Raw genomic sequence first — 21,288 nt, 5'->3', positions numbered from 1 at the left:
TTCCAAAAAGGTAAAAGATCTGCAGATTATATTCCTTAAAGCTGCAAAGGGCTGGAAAACCATTGCATTTATAACACATTTACTGGTTTCCAGTCCATTTTGTGTCAGCATAATCTCTTTTCAAACTTCAGATTCTACTGATTCAATCACAGGATGATAAATAGGTCAAAATGCCTAAAAACTATTTTAAAAACATCGGCCATTTTTACAGTTTTTACTGCACATGAGGCAAAATATTATTTTAAATTCTACAATAATAAAACCAAACCTTCTGAAGTTCACTGATTTAAAAACTTAAATTATGTTTTGAAAGATTCCTGCACGATGTTTCTGTGCTGCAGGGCAAAAACCATTAACACACGGCGATTACAAATTATCACCCAAACTGGTCAATAAAATTAACTGCAACAAAATAGTTTTACTTCCTGCATCTGTGCAAACACAAAGATGCACAATGTTAGAAAAATAAAAGTTTGTTTGGTTACGGATGGAACTGACTTGTTGGAAAATCTCAGTTTTAGAGACAAAAGAGGTGGAATAAGATGGAAAATTAAATTCAAATTCTGATTTTCTAAAGTTTTTCTGTTATTCTTTGCAAATGAGCTCAGAAATGTCTGGTGTTTTATTCCACTGTGATTTAAAGGACCATGTGGAAACTTTTTTGCATCTTTAATCACTTTCTTTTCAAGATTCAGTTAATGTTTAGTCTAGTCCGTTTTAGTTTATGATAAATCTATATTCAGTTTGTCATCTTAGACACTACATTTGGTAGAAACAATAATCTAAAGAGGGTTTAAAGGACCTAAAGGGTTGATTATGTTTATGTTTTAATCAGTGGTGTCAGTAACTCAAAAGCCAAATTAAAAACTAAAGATGTAAATTTAATGTAAAAAAAAAAAAAAGAAAAACATTCATTCATTTTCAGAAATTCTGATTTTTAGCTTTTAGATAATGGTAACTTTTTAAACTCCGACGGTTGTCCAAACTCATTTGTATTTCCTTAACATACTAGAACCACAGATTTATTTTGCTAAGTAATTTTTGGGTGAATAAACCAGTGAGTGTCAATAAATAAAATAAAAAAACATTTCAGACTTTTATGGAGAAGCCGAGTGAAAAAAAACGTGTTTAAACTGCATTTGCAAAAAAAAGAGGCTCTAAAGAAAATTTGGCCTAGAGCAGATGAATGAAAATCAATGCTCTACTTTTACAAAAATATTTATGTTCCATATTTATTAAAACTGTCAGCATGTCGTGACAATTTATGAGTCAGATAATCTGTGAAAAGATCTCCTCCCTGAGCTGCTGCCGTCTGAAAAAAGCATCAAAAACAACCATCAGAGCCAGGAGGAGGGTCTTAGCGCTGTCAATCAACATCATGTACTCAATGCTAAATCTGCTAATAGAGGAGGAACAACTTGTCATTGTCGGTGGCTATGCTAACTAACTTCAGCATTGATAGCACGAAAGCCTGCAGAGAGAGAGAAAAGAGTGATTAACACCTAACGCTAAAACCTCTTGGATCTGATTGGTGTATTTCTACAGTTGGTATTGGGAGAAAGCAGTTTATTCACAGATTATCTGTCACTGCATAATGCTAACTTTAGCAAATATGAAAAAAAATAATAATAATTTAATGAAAGTTACACTTCAGCTTCAATTAATTTGAAAATATTTATAAAAACTGAATCATTTTGACTGGGAAATGGACATTTTTTCATCTTCACACTTATGTGCTGATCTCAGAAGCATTCAGGGATTTTCATGTAACTAAATCTTCCTTTGGTGTTGATATGTTTGCAAGATGTTGTGCAAATGATAGACGGGAGAAAATTCAGCTGGAGAATTAAATCAATAAGCTTCCATCTTAAACTGGGAAGAGGATGGGATTAATTTGCAAGTTTGACAACAGCAGTGCTTTTATTGATTGCATTAATATGCAATGCTTGTTTATGACAACATTAAGCAACTCTCAGTCCCACCATTATTCACCTTTCATTGTAATTTTTATGAAATCTCGCTCTAATTTGTGAACAGATTCTTCCCCGCATGCAGGCTTTACATTCAGGACAGCTTACCATGCTGAGCACACACTAAAAATATACATTTTCAACTAAAAAAAACCCCATGTCAGAGTTCTGCCATTTATATGGAGGTGAATGAAACAGTCGGAGGTCTCAGAGGGACGATAACTCCCGCTGACTGAGCCCCACAGTCATGAACACCAAACTCTGCTAACTTCTAAAGCCGCGTCTCTCTCCTCTGAAGCTGTAACCCTGCTTCTCCCCCGCCTCCTCCGACTCATCTTCGCTCTGCTAAAACCCTCTTCCTCCTCTGTCCTGATCCCGCTCAGTCCCAAGAACATTCGAGGCACTTTTTCTCTCCTCTGCCTCCATCCTGACTGTCCTTGTCGCACTTCAAGGGTTTTTGCATGTAAAACCTGCAAGAATCCAAATAGGGAGCGATGCAGCAGCTTCAGCTCGGCTCACTTATTTCAAGGCGGTCAGATCTTAGAGAAATTAACGTACAGTAGGTATACTTACTACAATAAACAGCAAAGTTATTAAAGATTTTTTTTTTCTATTTCAGATCATATTAAAAATAACTTTGGTTGAAGTGAAGACCATTAAAATATTCTCTGACATTGACGGAAATAGGAAAAAGAGTCAATAAATACACATCGCCAGCTTTGTGAATGCTCCGTTTTGTGGTGCGTTATTGACATCTAGTGGCCAATGCACCTAACTGCAATAAAATTCTTTGTTTGTGTCTTTTGTGGGGGGACGTGGGGTTAAAATGTTGCATTTAAATTAGAAAACAGAATTACTTTATTGTCAAAGACACAATAGTGAATTTAAAATACAGGAAAATACAGGAAATCTATAAGTGTGACTATAAGTACATGCATACAAATGCTAAATGTGTAGGTAAATAATCAAGTAAATACATTTTTTAAGAAGCCAAAATAAATATATATAAGAGATACCATAAAAACAAGTAATATTTGGTGAATTTGTACTAAAATTCAGCATTTTTATGTCTAAATATATATCTATACATCTCTGGAAAAAATTAAGAAACCACTAAAAGTTATCAGTTTCTCTGATTTTATTTTTTATAGGTAAAATGAACATTAGTTTTTTTTATTCTAAGAAAATAAGGAAAAAAGTGCTTTTAGACCTCAAATAATGCAAAGAAAACAAGTTCATATTAATTTAAAAACGCCAATACTAATGTTTTAACTCAGGAAGAGTTCAGGAATCAATGCTTGGTGGAAAAACCAGGAGGTTTTCAGTGGGCTCTTCATTAGAGCTGCAGAAATATAAAAACAGATTGCGCAGTTTTAGTAAAACAATATAAATGATTGATTCAATATGGCAGGAAATAAGCCTTTGGATTAAAAAATTGCAATAAAAATGTTTATTACTATGATTTTGCATCGATTAAACCACGTTACCACTAAATAAATTTATTTCCACAAATTATTTCATATTTCTATGCAAATATCATTAATGTAATTATAAAACCAGGTTTGGCTTCAACTTTATGCAGAAAGGAAGCAAAGAGAGAATACAGTAACCTGGAGAGAATTTAAAGGTTCAAAAATAAGAATCACAGCAAACAAAGCTGTGTTTGATACAGAGACGTAAAGAAAAGGAAGCTATAAACTGCAGCTCATTTATTGCAAAAGCAACCAGATTGTGAATATTAGTGCGGCGTGTGTGTAATGTATGCTGATACATCGCGTGTCAAGGCCCTTCAGGACAAGAACCACAACTCTGCCTCCAGACTTCCAGACTGTCAGGACATCTGCTACTGCTGACAGTCATATGTCCCGCCGTGTGTGTGTGTGTGTGTGTGTGAGAGAGAGAGAGAGAGAGAGAGAGACACAGGGAGGAGGATGGGTGGATCTCTGGCAGTGGGTCATTGCAGAAAACATAGGAACAGCCGTGCTTCTTAAACATTCATGCTTCATATCAATAGTTTGGTTTTCTTTCTTTTTATGTATTTTTAATCATTAAAACATCAAAGTTTGTCTTATCATATCCTAAAAACTAAACAAGATTGAAAGCAGTATGATCAAAACTTCTTACATAAAGCTCATTAGTGGAGTAAATAGCATGGTTCTAATCCAGAAATTAAATTTAAATAAATAAATAAAATCTCCTGAATGTTGGTCATCAACACTTCCAGTATAAACTGTACTAAAATGTGCATAATGTTTATAAAAAGCTACTAAATAGAGTCTCTTTATCTTGAAATATCTCTTCTAACTGAGACGTTACGACGCAATGACACCGATTCTCCAACAATGAGCCTTTTACTGGTCTCGGTCGTAACTGCACGTATCTCTTAATGCCACTAGAGGGCGCAGCTCGCACACATTTGGGCAAACCCTCAGAGACCTGCAGCAGCAAAGCGGAACTATTTCACAGTTACACCTCTGTAGTCATTAAACTGAAGAGGAATTAAAAACCTAATTATTTTACATCAGATATGGTTTAGAAAAACGTTCATTTAATCCTTCTAAAATATTACTTAACGTTTTTTAGAAAAACTTTCATTTATAAATGCACAATATCTTTCCTTTTATAATATCCCACAAACAGACTCAATGATATGCATATTTGATTGTATTATTTCATCTTAATAGAAAACCTAATTCAGGCAGGATTTACTATTTTCACAATTAACATCAAATTTTTTAATAATAAAACGATTTTATCACTAAGTAAAATAGGTACAAATGGTCAATATTATGTTTTTTTTTTTTTTATTGCAGTGTTTTAAAAAGAATCACAAACATGTCCCTCTATTGATTTTCAATTAAGTGAGACAGAGAACAAGCACAAGAGGTGAGGAACAGCAAACAGACATGTGGTGAGACACATTTCATTTAAAGTGAAAGATTGAAAGATCTACAAAACAGCATCGTCTAGGCAGAGCCGGACTTAGGAGTGTGTGGGCCCCCACCATGAGGGAGGGCTGATGGACAGTCCCAACCAGCAGGTCATCTCTCCATGCAAGGTTTACTACAGTCACTCCACGATTGCCAACTTTTTGCTGTATTTTGCACACACATGCACAAATTTGAGCAAGTCAGATTTTTAATGATCGTGATCAGCTGGAAAATTGCTACCAGTGCACCTTTAATAAATGTAAATATCATTACTACAAACAAAATATACTTAGTAGTTATTAAAGAAATACTTGAACATCTTGAGTATGTCTATTCAACAGAGCTTTCCTACGGAAGAAAATTTTGACAATGTTCTCCATCGATCTTCTATGTGCAATATTTATTTATCCTTCTTCATTTCTATCTTTATAGAAATGATCTGTCTCCCTCCCTTTTCAATTTTTATCAACTGTATCTTTATTTGTAATTATCAGGTTTATTTCCTTACCAAGTTCAGACAGTCAGGCTATTTCCCCTCTGAGAGCCAAACCTGGTCAAAACTTTTATTCGGTGCTGACTGGATTTTAGCTGCGTGTCAGGGCAGGGCAGGACGCACTGTCTTAATTTGTACAATCGCCCCTTCGCCATGGAAATAGAACCGTTCCTTCCGTTCCTGCTAGCTGGAAGCTAAAGCTAGCTGGAAGGTAAAGCTAGCTGGAAGCTAAAGCTAGCTGGAAGCTAAAGCTAGCTGGAAACTAAAGCTAGCTGGAAGCTAAAGCTAGCTGGAAACTAAAGCTAGCTGGAAGCTAAAGCTAGTTCCACTTTTTTAACTTCACAGTGAGCGCGCTTCACAGAGCAGTCGCATTACTTTTCTGTCACTTTAACCATTTTATTCCTCTTTGAATCATTCTGTTTCTTTTTTCCACTCACGGGAACCCGTTTCAAAGCCTCACTGACTTTTAGCATCGTTTAAAATACAAAACACGGCCGCGGTGGATGGAGGAAAGCTCAGCCTGTGTTTGGATGTACTCACCGCTTGCCAGCTGGCTTTCAAAACGCGATCTGGAGAAGAATTGTTTCTGATGTTCGTAACGATGTTCCGATGCTTTAAAATTAACATCCATACTCATCAGTTTTTACTCATCAGTACTGTACGGATTATCTGTGGTCATCGCTGCACCTGGCGAAGAAGTTCGTCCTTCCGCCGCCTCTGACTCCTCGGGCACCGGATCAGACGGAGGTCCAGGTTCTGGCGGACCATAGAACCGCTGTTAGCAAGGCTAGCGTCTAGAGAAGCGGAGAGTGTCGATGGTTCTGTTCCATGTCCAATGTGATTTTTTTAAAAACCCTGTTAGCTTGGATATTTTCTTCATCACTTCTCAGTCGCGTTCTTCTTTTTCTTTCGTTCCTGCGAAAGAAAAATATTCTATAATAAAATATTACCCAAATAATGGAAAATATTGTTAAAATAATCAGAAAGTTCAAAAAAGAGGTAGGAGCAATTTTAAGCAGACTTTACAGGTGCTGCCCCCTCCTGGCCTGGCGGTCATAAAAGTGCTGGAATCCACCCAAACAGGTTTGCAAATACAAAATACAGTTGCAAGGCTTGCAAATGCAGTTGCACACGAACAGGAAACCTTCAAGATTTAATTTTCTGATTAAAAGGTAGTTGTGTCAAAAAATTTAATGAAAAAATCCTAATTTAACTCAATTTAAACACATGGCTGTCATTTAAATTAAACTTTGAAATTAAGTATCTGTGTATATTTTGTATCTTTTTGTGTTCCCAAGTTATTTGTATTCAATAATGTGACTGTGAATCAAAACAAATTTTGTGCAATCAATTTTATTCATTGTTGTTGCATAAGATTGCACTGTAAAAAAAAAATTGGGTTAAAAATGTCCCAACATGGATCAAAGGAGTCCAAGAAGAACTTCTGCTCAGCTAACCTTGAACTGCCGCTGTAGTAAATACTTCTAACCCAATGTTGCATGTTTAACACCGACTGTTATGAAAAGCATTAATTTATTGCTTCTTTCTTGTAATTTTTATTTTTGTTACATGTTAACAAAAACATGTAAAGTAAAAGTAAGCTACTTTTACTTTTTACACAAAGATGGCAAGTAAAAGTTGAGTTAGTTTCTCACAACACTATTAGTGGGTGGGCGATACGGACTTAAAGTTACGATGTGATGATAAGAACAATTCATTTAATCTTTTTATGTAATTGTATGACTGTGACATTCGCTGCATTTCCACTATATAACTGCACGATTTAATATTTTGAAAATAAATTTTGAAAAGAAACTCTTCCTTTTCAATAAAAAGTTTTGTCGCTAGGATGATTTTTTTTATTTTTTTTATTTTTTTCTGGCTGTAACAAAATTGGATTATTTTGCAAAACTGGTAAATGGAATGGAAAAACTTTTTATAGATGACATTGGTCATGTGATCCAAAACCGGATGTTACTACTGGCACAAACCATGAAGAAGACGACAAAGGAAGTAGTTGGAGGATATTAGAGGATTATGTTTTTTTAGTAACTTATTCAGGTGTGATTTTAATTACATTTCTTAATTAAGGGAAACACTGCAATTACAAAATTTTGTTTTTTCAACATTAGCAAAAATAATGAAAGTTTTGTGCATGTTTACAATGAAAATGCATCTTATGTGTCACAACTATTATAGCCCTACAAACACAAATCCTGCTCTTGAAAAACATTCCCATTTGTGCTTTTTTAAAGGACACCAGTTACATAAATATGTGTGATTTGTATCACTAAGCTGCACATTTTAAATGTGTTTTCAATATTTTTGTTATTTATTGATGCTTTCATTGAACAGACAGTGGAGAAAATTATAAAACTGTCAATTCAGACAATAGTTTAAACATTAATATTTGGACTTTATTGTGGCAACATTCAAAGTCAAAACTCTTCTCATGTAAAGAATATCATGATAAATGATAAAACGATAAATACCAGAAACTATTTTGATAAGATGATATGGGGAGAATTATTTAATGAATCATTCAGTCATTTCAAACAAATCTACTCTCTCCAGAAAATCTCCAACTCATTCAAATTCTCTAAGTCCTAATTTGACAGAACTACAGCAAACAGATTTCTATTTCTCCGTGAACTGGCGGTGCATCGCAGACATGAGCCGCTAAATAAAACATGCATCCTCTGCAGTTCTTCGCTGCTCAAACACAAACGCAACCCCGCTGCTGTCAGAACGCCCTGTAGCTCCGTCTCACAGAGCTGCAGTCCTTCCAGGGGTTCCCCATTCACAAAGCCCGCCCGGCTGCCTGACATTATTACAGAGGGCGGAGGGAGGAAGAGGAGAAGGGCGGGAGGGAGGAGAGAGACCGAGAGTTGAGACGTCGCTTCCTCACTTGGCTGCATTCGGTTTATCGACACCGGAGAAGCGACCATGCTGTGGAAACTAGTTGAGAATGTCAAGTATGAAGATATTTACGAGGTAACGTTTCCATCCAGCTGTTTGTGACGTTGGGAGCTTGGCGGACAGATTAGAAAAATGCTAAAAATACTAATAATAACAATAATAATATGCAACTAGAGTGTTTTTCTGATAGGTTTTAGGCCTGCGTGGGATTTTTTAATGATGTAAAATTAAGACGTGAAAATGTTCCAGCTGTTGGAATACTTAAAGTATCTGCTTTTTGTTTTATATGGGTTGTAACTCGCAATATCTTTAACGTTTGTATTTTCTTTTTCAATCTTTTAAGCTAATCACTGGTTAGTAACGTCAAAAACAATGTCAGACTGAAATGAAAGAAATTAAAGTGGTGCTGAAAAGCCACAAAATGTAGAAATACAAATAAAATGTTTAAATTAAGGTTTAGAATTTTGCTGGAAAGTAGATGAAATTTGAAGCAGCTCAGGGTGTAAGTTTGTAAAAACATGCAAATATGTTTGACTTTCGTCCAAAAGCCAAAATTCGCTTTTTTATATATTTTTAAATGTGACAAAAAGGAGTAGAAACGGAGATATAAGGAAGAGAAATACACAGCGCGCGCTGCGAGAGAAATGACTGAACCGGCTCGCGCTGAATGGACTCGAGCACAATGCGCACGAGGCCCCACTGCAGCCTCGAGCCCGGTGGGAAGCCCTTGTCTCGTGCAGCACATGCCTATTCTCCCACGATGCGTGGGGAGGGGAGGATGGAATGTTGTTAAACAAGTCATCCAAAAAGGGCAAAGAGCGGCCGCGAACCCCCGCGACATCAACTTTAATCGCCTCTTTAAACTCGGGACATCATTCACGCGCCACGCCGGGGTCGTTTGCAAGAAGAAAAAAGAAAAGAAAAAAGAAAGAGGGAAAGAAATGGATCTGGAAGTCAGATTTAGATTTATAAATTGGCTTTTTGACATTCGGATGAGAAATCCTAAACAGAGTGAATTAGGTCTGACGTTCATTGTCCAAAATGTTTACGCAGAAATCATTGGCGCAATAATGTCTCCTGGTGCGAGAAGGCGTGCTTAACTGCGTCAGATTTGTCCCCGAAGTGCCAATAGTCCGAGGGGAAATCCCCACTTTCTCCTCCGAGAGCGACTCCTCTCTTCTGTCTCCTCTCGGCTCTCCACGGGATTTCAACGTCACTCACGGCTGCGCGGACGGCTTCACGCTCCATGTGTCGCCAGTCCCCTGCCACGGCGCGCATTAATATTCCTGTAAGTCTCAGTCATGAATAACAATTACACCGAGCACCGGGGGTAGAGGCGGGAGCGCGGCGCTCACAGTCACTCAGAGCGGCGGCAGCTCCGGGCGCAGGACGGTTCTGCGTGGCCTGCCTGCAGACACTCAGGCTTCTGCTTTCACCTGGAATGAGTTTGTTTGTCTTCCTCCGACCGAACACGTCCTGGTTTGTGTTATTTCACTCTGAAGGCGCGTCGGCTGCCAGCACACGTTACAGATGTTAGTTCATCCCTACTCCACTGGGGTGAGTTTTCCTCCAGTCTGGAAGGTTTGTAAACCAGGTGTTAACAGTTCCGCTTCAGGCTTTTTCATGTTTTTTTGTTCGGGAGCGTCATGTTTTAAGATGATTTCAGTGCTTTGAAACGTGTGTCCTCTAACAAAGTGTAACTTTTTAATGCTTGTTTTGTGCACGCTGTTAAAGGACCGGCATGACGGCGTCTCAAGCCACAGTTCGCGCCTGTCCCAGCTGGGCTCGGTGTCGCACGCCGGACCTTACTCCAGCGCGCCGCCGCTGTCTCATGCGCCTTCCTCGGACTTCCAGCCGCCATACTTCCCTCCGCCATACCAGCCGCTCGCTCACTACCAGAGCCAGGACCCGTACTCCCACGTCAGCGACCCGTACTCCCTGAACTCGCTCCATCAGAGCCAGCAGGGCGCATGGGGCGCGCGTCAGCGGCAGGACGCCGCCGGGGACCGGATGGAGAGCTCGGCTCTGCTGGCGCAGCCTCGGGCCTCTCTGCCGCAGCTTTCCGGGCTGGACCCACGGCGGGATTACGGTGGCGTGCGGCGACCTGACGTGCTGCTGCACTCCGCACATCCGGGACTGGAGCCCGGCATGGGAGACGGACTGCTGCACGGTCTGCACGGCATGGAGGATGTTCAGGTGAGAGAAAGAAAACTGAATGTTCAGATTTACAGAACCTGGACTGCACATATATTTGTTTTGTATTTCAGCTGTTTAAACATTTCATTCTTTATTTTGAGAGCTGCTATTTTATTTTTTTCCATCATAAAACGCTTATAAATGTGGATAACAACGCTCTTATTTTTAAAAGCCCAAATACAAACCAAGATGAGGCGGATGTTCCTGGTGTTTTTCCCCCTTTAGCTCCGCATGTTTTGCGCATCTTTGCGGGTTAAGGTGGCTGAAGTGAGAGCAGCTCCCTCATGACTGGATGCTCTCAGCTGTAGTCTGACCCGCAAAAGGCCCGCAGCTAAAACAAACCATCTCCAGGCTGCTTGTTTCCAAAAGCAAAAGATTCATCTTTACGTGCGTAAAACTGGCTTCTTGCGTTAGAGCGCGCAACAGAAATCTAATTGATGTGATTACTTTTCTAAATTCACCAAATTAAGTTATTAAATAACCAGTAAAATATATTAAGAACTTAAAAATTGAGCTATTAGTGATGTCGTCACTTATTGTTATTTTATTTATTTAGGGTTTTATTTCAGGTTATTTTCATTTTATTTTGTCTTATTTTTTAAGGTCTTGTGAGAAATTGGCTTCATGATCAGCTGTGCAGGATTCCGTTTCCCCTCAGGGCGAAGCCATCATGAGCTGTTTGTCATTTAACCACCAATCTAACCCAGTTCCCTCCATGCTTTCATGTCTTCTTATACCTTAACAAAATTATGGAACTTTATTTCCAAGCATTTATTCTTTCATTTATTTATTTTATCTTGAAGATTCAAGATATATTATAACAACAATTCACTGAAAGCGCAGATTCCCCTAAATTAATATGTTTAAACCGCCTTGTTGCTGAAACGTGAAACACAAATAAACTTGATTTATTTTATAAATCTGGTCTGAATATAATAATCTCTTCCGGCTGATGGTTTGTTTTCTTTTCTTCCTCCAGTTGTACATGAACGAGCTAAGCAGAGCTTGACTGTTTAGTTATTAAATCGTGAGTAATTCTGGATGAAGCAGGCTGTAATGGTTTGTATTTATCTCGCTTCTAACAGACCATCGAAGACGCCAACGGAACCAACATCCTGGATCAATCCGTAATTAAGAAAGGTACGCGCTCTGTTTTTCTATTTTTCATTCTATAACATAGGAAAGCAATGCTTTTGTACAATTTATCTATATATCCGTGTAAACTGTAAAACGAATACAACATTTATAAGTTGACTATATAGTTTAATTTAAGCAAGGCATATATTTTACACCATGTTTGTTATGTTTTCGATTATTGTTCTTTCGTTTTTTGTGTAAGACTCGGAGGTTTCTGCAGAATGCTTTGTATTCCGATTAGTTTTAGTTTGAATTAGCGTGGCTGTGTTTTGGCTCCTGAGGGCCACGCTGGTCCCCCAGTCCACGCTGAGCAGTTTGGAGCCGAGTTAACGACCCCCGGTATATTGATTGGCAGGCAGTGTGTTGCTGACAGGCTGCCGCGGTGATGTGCGGTGATTTAGTTACGGGATGTTGAGTGACTGAGCTCCCCGCGGGGCATTTAAGCCGCTGATGTAATAAATGGCACCGCTCACGGAGATCTCGTGAGCTCGTTTAGAGCTAATCTGCGGTATTATCCCCCGTGGAGCCATCAGGAGGGGGGGGGAAAGAAAGAAAGACAGGAAAAAGCTCTATTGCCCCGGCCGCTTTACGGATCCAGAGGACGGTTGTCCGCTTGGTTGGTTGGATGCTTGACGCCATTAACGGGGCGGAGGGGCTTCCGGTGGTAAACTGGCCGTGGAGAGGAAACTGGGAGGGGGTTAATGTGATCTGAGTACGAGAGCCAATCAACAATCGATAATACTATAATGAGAATGTTGCGCGACATTAAATAACAGCAAATGCCCGGCACGTGGGCGCTTCATTAGGCCAAGACCGCCTCCTGAGCGCGCGTGGCTTCACTGGAAATGCTACCAATAATAATAATAATAATAATAATAATAATAATAATAATAATAATAATAATAATAATAATAATAATAATAATATACATTTAAAGCGTGCCTGACTGCCCTATACGTGTTGTAACTCCGTGTCACCGTCCTCTTTCAGTCCCCATGCCTCCCAAGAACATGGGTTCCCTGATGCTCGGCAAGGACGGCCTGATCGGCGGAGTCACCGTCAACATTAATGAGGTGTTCTGCTCGGTACCGGGCCGCCTGTCGCTGCTCAGCTCCACCTCCAAGTACAAAGTGACCGTAGGGGAGGTGCAGAGGAGGCTGTCTCCACCTGAGTGCCTCAACGCCTCTCTGCTAGGAGGCGTGCTGAGAAGGTACACAATACACTATTTGAACCATCTGCAATTACTTACATTATTACCAATGTTAGTTTTTACTTTTTAAGTTTTATTGAATTCTTAATTTTTCTCTCTCTCCAGAGCAAAGTCTAAAAACGGTGGCAAATGCCTAAGAGAAAAACTGGAGAAGATCGGATTGAATCTTCCAGCTGGGAGACGTAAAGCGGCCAACGTCACGTTACTAACGTCTCTTGTAGAAGGTGACTGCGACACTGCTGTCTGTTTTCCTTTAAAAAACTGTAGAATGTACACCAAAAAAAACAACCAAACTCTGCAACAATCAGTGCAAAATCCTAAGATGCTCCCAAAAATAAGGGGGTCCAGTTGAACGAAAAATAAACAATATTAAAAAAATAATTAGTGTTAGCTAATTAGCTTGTGTTCCTTCAACTTGGACAAGTTGCGCACTTTCACTTGAACTTTCACTTTAAACTGCAAAACCCTGCTCAATATATCGCTTGAAAACGTATCCAAAAAATATGACAACCTGAGTTATTGAGTTCCTATGAATTAGATATATATTTTTAATGCCATAGTTTGACGTTAGTTTTTGCGCTAGTTTAGACCCAGAGTGCGCATTTGGGTGGTTAGTGCGTACACTAACTGCTGTTTCCCGCAGGTGAGGCGGTGCACCTGGCCCGGGACTTCGGCTACATCTGCGAGACGGAGTTTCCCACGAAAGCTGTGAGCGAGTACCTGAACCGGCAACATGCGGACCCCAACGAGCTGCACACGCGGAAAAACATGCTGCTGGCCACAAAGTGAGTCCCGCGGACTGGCTCATTATTTTTACTCCACCTTAACCTTTAAAACAGACGATTCAGTTCCAACATTTCTTTCAACAACATTTAAATTTAACGTTTTAAAGGCAAGAATTTAATTTTGTGAGCTCAAAAATGTCAATATTTCTTTCTGAGTCACATTACGTTAACAAAAAGCAGCACATTACGAGGTGCATTTATTGGCTGAGGATCATATTCCAAGGTAAAAACGGTTCTGCATGGGCCCAGAAGTGCAAAACTCAGACGGTTGGTGTCTCTTCAGAAGCCAGATCTACAATTAACATTTTGGTGACATTTAGAAAGCAGATCTCTCTAATAAAACCTTTTGAGCTCAATGTGGATTAAACCTGCAGTCATGAGGACAAACGCCCCTCTGAACATGTAATTTGGTTGGAGCATGTTGGAAATTAACAGAAGTGTGCATTAAAATCAGGCAAACTAAAGGTAAAATGAAAAAAGTATGCCTTTTTTTTAATTAGACTCTACCTTATTCAAGCAAAAATATAATTTTATTTTATAGGAATCCACTTACATCAGCTGCTACAATCAAACATTTTTAAACGTACTGTACTTTAACTTCTCATCGTTGGGTAAATATGTGTGAACTTCATTTATTTTGGCATTTTTAGGGAAATTTAACCTGTTTCTGTTTGTTTTTGGTGCATTTTTGTTCAGTAGTATCATAAACTGCATATATAATAGATATTTTTCATATTTACTTTTGATGGTGACGTTTGGAAAGCAGATTTTACTAATAAAACCTTTTGGGCTCAATGTGGATTAAACCTGTAATAATGTCAGTCTAAACATTTAATTTGGTTCAAGCATGTTGGAAATTAATAGAAATCAGGCAAACAAAAGGTAAAATGAAAAATGTATGCCTTTAATTTTTTTATTAGACTTGACCTTATTAGAGTAAAACTTTATGGCTTTTCTGATAGGAATCCACTTACATCAGCTGCTGCAATCAAGCAGTTTTACATTATTTGTTTGGAATAAAGTGTCCGAACTGAATTTGTTTTGGCATTTTTAGGAAATCCTAACCCTTTTTTTGTTTGTTTTTGGCCCATTTTTGTTCAATAGCATCAGTAGAAAGTAGTAGTAGTAGAAATTATAAACTGCAAATGCAACAGATATTTCTCATATTTTCTTTCGAGGTTTCCAAATTTAACAACTTCAAATCACCAAACAAAGACCCTTTCTTGTATTTTCGGCTTGCATAAATAGGGCTGTCTGCAGGCTTGCACTGGATAAACCATCTGCTTGTGTGTGTGCCTGTGTGTGTGCGTGCGTGGGTGTGTGTGTGTGTGTGTGTGTGTGCAGAACTGCATGCACGGTGGTTGTTTGGTGGTGGATGTTTGATGCCCAGATTCAGACCTGTTCCAACAGTGTGTGTCGGTGCTGCCTGTTAGAAATTCATTATTTAGCAGTGGAGTGTTTCAAGTCGTCAGAAAACAACAGCGAGAGCCCTGAGTGTTGCCCCAGGTTACGGCTTCTCCTCTCTTACTCCCATAACCCCAGCTGGGCTCGGCCTGCACAGCCTGTCACTCATTTAGCTCTACCCTTAGGCCACCTCCAGCCTGACTCTGTGTCTGTGTGTGTGTGTGTGCGTGTGTGTGTGAGCAAGTGAGAGAGAAAGAGAGTCTGAGCTTGAACCTGTAACGGTAAGAAGGAGAACTCCTGAATATGAAATGTGGGCCTCAACCAAGGAATGATTTGGGTGAAAAGTAATAAGCAGAATGAGGTGAAAATGTGATTTTATTTCACTGTAGCATAAAAAAAAAGATCAGTGAGCCTCAATCCGTCACGCCAATATAAAATTTAGTTCTGTTATTAGTTTTTATTTAAATAGCTTTAATCCACAACAAATACAGACACTTTAGTCTGTTTTTTTAGTCGTATCCAGTTTGGTTCAATTCAGGTCAAATAATGTGGTCAGTTTCAGATCAATCCTCTCAAAATTACAACAAAATAAAGTCAAATTATCTTAATTACATAATTCATGTGAGTTAGTTATCATTTTTTAGTTAAATTCAGTCTGATGACAAAAGATTTGGTGCTTCTCCTGCAGGAAATTAAAATGAAATGTGGAATTTCCCCAATCAAAAAAAAAGGAAAATAAATTTTATAAATAGACTTAACATTAAAATGGATTGATTTTGAACAAGTTAAATATGAATATCAACATTTTAAAACTATTATTTTACCTAAAAACACCGTTTGACAGACAAATCCTTAGATTGAACTTATTTTTTATTACTTATTGTGGTTTTTTTCTGGTCATTTCACTCATTGTTGCTGTAAATTTAATTTTAGTTAGACATGAAAGTGAGGTGTAAAGACTTTCTTCCTCTGTAGAAATGAAACAAGAATTTAAAAACATCTAATTAAAAATGAATTGTTTATGTTGTTTAAAAATAAAAAATAAAAAATCCAACATCATCTATCTATTAAATCTGACCAAATAACATCAAGGAAATAATTTTTATTTCTCAGTTCACCACCAAATTTAAAAATGTTTTAAATTTGTGAACGAAGCTCAGTTAGCATTGGTTTCCCTTTTCTGAAAAGACAGAAAAAGATTTCTGTCCAAATGCGTCAAAATAGCTGAAAAATGAAACATTGAAGGCAATCAGAAAATGTTGCTGATGTTGAAATTAAAAGTTGTCAGAGATCATTAAGTTTGGCAAACACAGCCTGACTCTCAATAACTTTGTTTAACCTAAACGTGAAAGGCGCATAAAGGTTAAATTTTTAAAATACTTTTCTGTAAATAATGATGATGACTGGATGTCGTAAATATCGCTAAAGGAATTGTGATTTAGGGGACTGTTATGAATGTTTGTGAAGATCCATCTTGGTTTCTGATCTGTGAAACTAAACTGAACTAGAAATATTTTCTACATTAGCATTTGAAGAAAACCTAAACAACATTCATGGAGTTTGTAAAGTTCCCAACTTCAGGCAAACCTAAAAATCTTCATTATGTTCATTTTTTAAATGTAAATATTCTGATTCTGTAATGTAATTTCTGTGACGTTTGAGTGGGACGATCTTCACTATTTCCTCCAAACGTTTTATCCACCAAGCGTCTCGGTGTGCCGTTAAGAGTTTTGGTTGCATAAATCCGAACAGGAGCGATCGTTGCGTTTCCAAACTGAACCCTGAGACTCCCAGTCAGCTGTGAAATGGTTTAAGTGTAGCATTATTTAAATCTCCCACAAAAAAATGACAGTAATCACATTCAGATCAAATTATGGGGTTGCAACATTTGGGGGCCTGGAGGAAATGTGGGGCTCTGGAGGACGCTGCCCATTCTGCCTGATTGGTAATTAAGGGCGCCTGCGTTTTGTGTCAGTCAAGATTCTCATGGAAACAATGAATAAACCTTTAACTCATATCACAAAACTATTTAAACTACATTTTGTCACATTTTCTCACTTTATAACTGAAAACTTCCACATATTTTATTGAAGTTTCATGCGATAAACTAAAGGAAAATAGTGCATAATAATGAAGTGGATAAAAGCAATAAAACTCTGAATACTGGAGGGATTTCTATCCTATCCCCTTTACTCTGGTACCTTAAAGTAAAATCCATGTTCCTAGAAGCGTTACTTAATTATTTATACTGTGATTAATACAGACAGGAGAAAATTTTATTTACCAGATTTAAATATACATTTGACTTTATTTACAAGGATCAGAGTAAAGAGGCTGAACAAAAATGAGAAGAGTAAAATGTTTTCCTTTCTTTTAGGAATTATGCTTCGTATTTCATAAAATCTCATCATCACCTAATAAATAAAGTGAACTGAATGGTGCAACATAAGGAAACTCTAGAGGAATATGTTTCTTTACCAAAAGACATTTACTAACCCCTGAAAACACAAACAAAAAACATGATTTTTCCTTCCATTCTACAATTTGTACTGGTTCATCACTTAAAATCCCAGTGAAACCCTTTGAAGTTTGTGGCTGAATGTGACAAAAGTGGGAAAAATTTAGAAAGGGTTTGTTTGTTGTTTGTAACCTTTAGGAAAAGAAACTAACTGAGAATAAAAATCAAGAGTGTTCTGAGCTATGAAGCCGACATAGCTTCTGTTTAAAGGGGACCTATTAAGCAAAATTCTCATTTTGTGTTTTTGAACTTCCATTGTGTCTCAACTGCTTCTAAAAACAAACTAAGTGCTTAAAAGAAAAACACAAAGTTATTTTTTGGCAATAACTTAATGTTTTTTGGTGTCTGGAAAATGAGCAGTTTCAAAAACTTCCGGAATCTAATGTCACAAACCAGCAGGTACTTCCCCGTTACCTAGCAACCCGAGCAAAATTCTGCCCCTTACCTAGCAACCTAAGCTGAGCCCCAGCACTTTTAGTCAGCTGGCTTAACCACTGTATTCACTGAACAATGGCTGCTGGAAAAAGACAAGAGTTTTGTTGTTGACTTACCATCCAGAAACCACTCGCTGCATTCTCGTTGGTTGTGCAGGAGGCTCCACTTCTGCTTTTCAAAGATGTATGGTTGTGTAATTGTGCGTCTGTTTGCAGCTATTTTTACATGGAAGTGTAAACCATAAGTTGGGGGCCGCGGCCAGCAGCTTATTTGGATTTAAAGTGACAAATCTCATTATGTAAGAATGATTTTGTGCACAAAATGTAATGAACATGTTTTGTATAGACCGTATTGATCTAACCTAACCTGTTCAAGGAAGTACAACAGGCGCTAATGACCATATTTTGGAGAAACTGACGCAGATTTCCCTGTGTCTTCCCCTGGCAGACAGCTGTGTAAGGAGTTCACGGACCTGCTGGCCCAGGACAGGACTCCGCTGGGAAACTCCAGGCCGACCCCCATCCTGGAACCCGGCATCCAGAGCTGCCTATCCCACTTCTCCTTCATCACACACGGCTTCGGCTCGCCCGCCATCTGCGCCGCGCTCACCACCCTGCAGAACTACCTCACCGAGGCTCTCAAAGGACTCGACAAGATGTTCCTCAACAACCCGCCCAACAGCCGGCACGGGGACGCGGGCAGCAAGGCCGGCGACAAAGAGGAAAAACAGCGGAAATGAAGCCGGCGCAGAAAGGGGGAGTGATGGAGGAGAGGCGTGAGGGAGGCCGACACGCTGACTGAGGCGTTACACCGTTTCTCGTAGCTTCTACAGCGCCGCCGCCGCCGCCACCCTGCCACACACACGGCTGAGGTGGAGGACAGGGAAGGCTTGGCGTGGAGGAAGACACCCGTGGGCCAGTGTCTGAACGCACGGAGGGATTTTTCATCTGTGTTACGTTCTTCTCATTCCCCCCCTGAGGACATGGTGGTTACTGTGTTCCATCCATTTTGCTCCCCCCGCCTGCATCCTGCGAGACTGAGATGCTGCGAGCAAACGACATCGTGTCCGTGTGCCTGAGTGTGTGTGAGAAAGTGTGAGCTTGTGTCTGTCTTCACACCGAAACAGAAGAAGAAAAAAAAGCGTTGTGGGTTTGGAGATCCTTTTTTTTTTTTTTTTTTTTTTGTGCTGCAGCATCTATCTGTGAAACAGGCTGGGTATTTAACGAGACTCCAATAAGGGACAGCGTTAATTTATGTGTGTAAATATTAATTTATAATTATTTAAGTTGATTAAATAGGTGCGCCAGCTGCTTTGGAGTCGACCTATTCATATGTGATTTGACCTTTGTGAGCCAGTGGGGAGGGAGAGGGCAGGACTCGTTCAGTGTTTTTCTGTTCTTATAGAGCTGTTGTCATGGTGATGATGATGATGGGTAGACATGCTTCTAATTGTCCAGTGATTTCATTTCTATCATATTGATAATAAACCATGTGTTTTATAATGTGAGGTGTGCAGCCTGAGCTTTTCCTCTTGGAAGTCCGACTCAAGGCTGAATCCCGTTTCCCCCGAAGTTTCCGTCATCGTTTGGAAACTCAAATGACCAAAAATAACAAAAGCATTTTTGATATTCTGCTCAAAATATCCCACCAAGAAATGGGACAGATGGATTATTAGCTCCCACTGTTTCCCAATTTGTAAACAAATGTGACCCAATATGGCTGTTTATATCGAATGGGCTTAAATTTCACACTTAAGTAACAGAGAATAAAACTTTTTAGCTGCTGAAAAAGAAACTTACTTTAACTTTAATTTATTCAAATTCAAGTTTAGATTTGTGAAAACTTTATGCGGCGTATTTTCTCAATAGAATCTGACTTTAAGTATTCTAGTTGTCAAACTTGCTTGAAGTGTTTTGATAATTAAACTTTACTCATGTTAAAACTTTATACATCATTTTTTAAGTCAATATACTTTAACTAGACACTGTTGGCTTCCTAAAATAATGACCTGCGTCTTTGTTTGTCTAAAACACTTTGTTTACTCCACTATAACACAAAAGTGATAGTATCACAGTAATTTATTCCTGACATTATCTTTTAAACAGTTATGTTTTCCTTTTTTTGGCTTTATGGGAAGAACTAAAGAAATCCCACAAAAAACGACATTGTTATGCATCAAGGCAAACAATGTGATTATTCTTGTGTTCGGTTGAGTTACTTTGTTTTTGCAGTATCCTAGCAAAGGGGTTGACAATAAAAGCATGCCACACTTTTCAGAGTTTTCAAAGTGAAAAAGTGAGATTTTGAAGAGTTTGCTGTGCGTTTGTATTCTGTCCGTTTACTTTGATAAACCATAAAATTTAGATTTCATGATGTCGTTCACTTACGTCTTAAATCAAACCTTGACAGAATTTATGCCGTGAACAATTTTGCTAATTTGGACTTTATTTATGGGTGTCATAATAAAGGGGCTGAATACAAATGAACACCACAGTTCTTTTTGTTTTGCAAAAAAAAATTTTAAAAGCTCGTAACATCATTTCCCCACTTCACAGTTATGCTCTATTTTGTTAGTTTCATTATATTCCATTCCCCCACCAATAAAACACGGCAGTGGCTGCATCATGCTGTGGTCATGCCTGCATTCATGCCTGCATTTTTAACTAACTAGTGCAGCATTTTAACTAAAGCTGCACTTTTTAAAGCAGCCCTCATCTTTCTGGCTTCGGTCAATTTTGTTATTGATAAACTAAAAACATCAATCAAAGTGTTTCCATGAGTTGCACAGAAACTGAGACAACATTCCTCAAAGAAGATTTTAAACTGGTTTCTGTAGTTTTACACCTCCATATTCATAACTTATTTTAAACTGGCTTAGCAGAATGTTTTGTTTTGTCATTGTTTTTGGAGTTTTGTTTTGAATATTAAATAAATAAGAAACAGTAGGTGCATCAAACCACACAATTCATTAGTTATTTTATAGATTTTATATCGTCTTCAAAGCAATTGAAATATGTTAACCAATGTTTCCATTTCATTTCCAGGCTTCCCATCCCACTCTGTAAATTTGTAAGAATGAGCAAAGCAGCATGAAATTGGATTCAGTTTAAGTGTTTGAGGTCGACTTGAGTTCATTTCATTTCCCTAAAAAACTCCTCATGCAAACACCTGCAAGTGAAGCATCTTACATATTACATACAGAAAAAGCTGCAAACAGCAGCAAAATGTGCCAAATTATGTTAAAATTCACCACTAAATGAAATATTTTAACAGGTCACAATTTGGAAAACA

The 21,288-nt window shown here is 38.4% G+C and overlaps 1 protein-coding gene and 1 long non-coding RNA gene across 5 annotated transcripts in view; one reads left to right on the top strand and one right to left on the bottom strand.

The window, feature by feature from the left end:
- The first annotated feature begins 4,934 nt into the window (after positions 1-4,934).
- tfap2b (transcription factor AP-2 beta) lies at positions 4,935-20,256 on the top strand. 4 transcript variants are annotated; one of them, XM_044106264.1, is made up of 7 exons: positions 4,935-5,028; positions 10,047-10,508; positions 11,594-11,648; positions 12,636-12,855; positions 12,961-13,079; positions 13,499-13,640; positions 18,445-20,256. In XM_044106264.1, exons 1-7 carry the CDS (start codon positions 4,990-4,992, stop codon positions 18,734-18,736), a joined length of 1,329 nt encoding a protein of 442 aa, XP_043962199.1. In that variant the 5' UTR covers positions 4,935-4,989; the 3' UTR covers positions 18,737-20,256. The 4 variants fall into 4 exon arrangements, with proteins under 4 accessions (XP_043962199.1, XP_043962198.1, XP_043962197.1 ...); XM_044106263.1 differs by lacking the exon at positions 4,935-5,028 and adding an exon at positions 8,193-8,387; XM_044106262.1 differs by lacking the exon at positions 4,935-5,028 and adding an exon at positions 8,444-9,893.
- LOC122825133 overlaps positions 4,974-21,288 on the bottom strand; it is a 36,268-nt gene continuing 19,953 nt past the window's right edge. The window contains exons 3-4 of the long non-coding RNA XR_006369586.1: positions 5,934-6,308; positions 4,974-5,064 (exon numbers count right to left, since the gene is read on the bottom strand). This is a non-coding gene — a long non-coding RNA (uncharacterized LOC122825133). The remainder of the gene's footprint in view (positions 5,065-5,933; positions 6,309-21,288) is intronic.

This window comes from Gambusia affinis, linkage group LG22 (assembly GCF_019740435.1).
Source record: "Gambusia affinis linkage group LG22, SWU_Gaff_1.0, whole genome shotgun sequence".
NCBI classification, from domain to species: Eukaryota; Metazoa; Chordata; class Actinopteri; order Cyprinodontiformes; family Poeciliidae; genus Gambusia; species Gambusia affinis.
The sequence above is the reverse complement of the archived record's forward strand: the minus strand, read 5'-3'. Positions and strand labels throughout refer to the sequence as shown.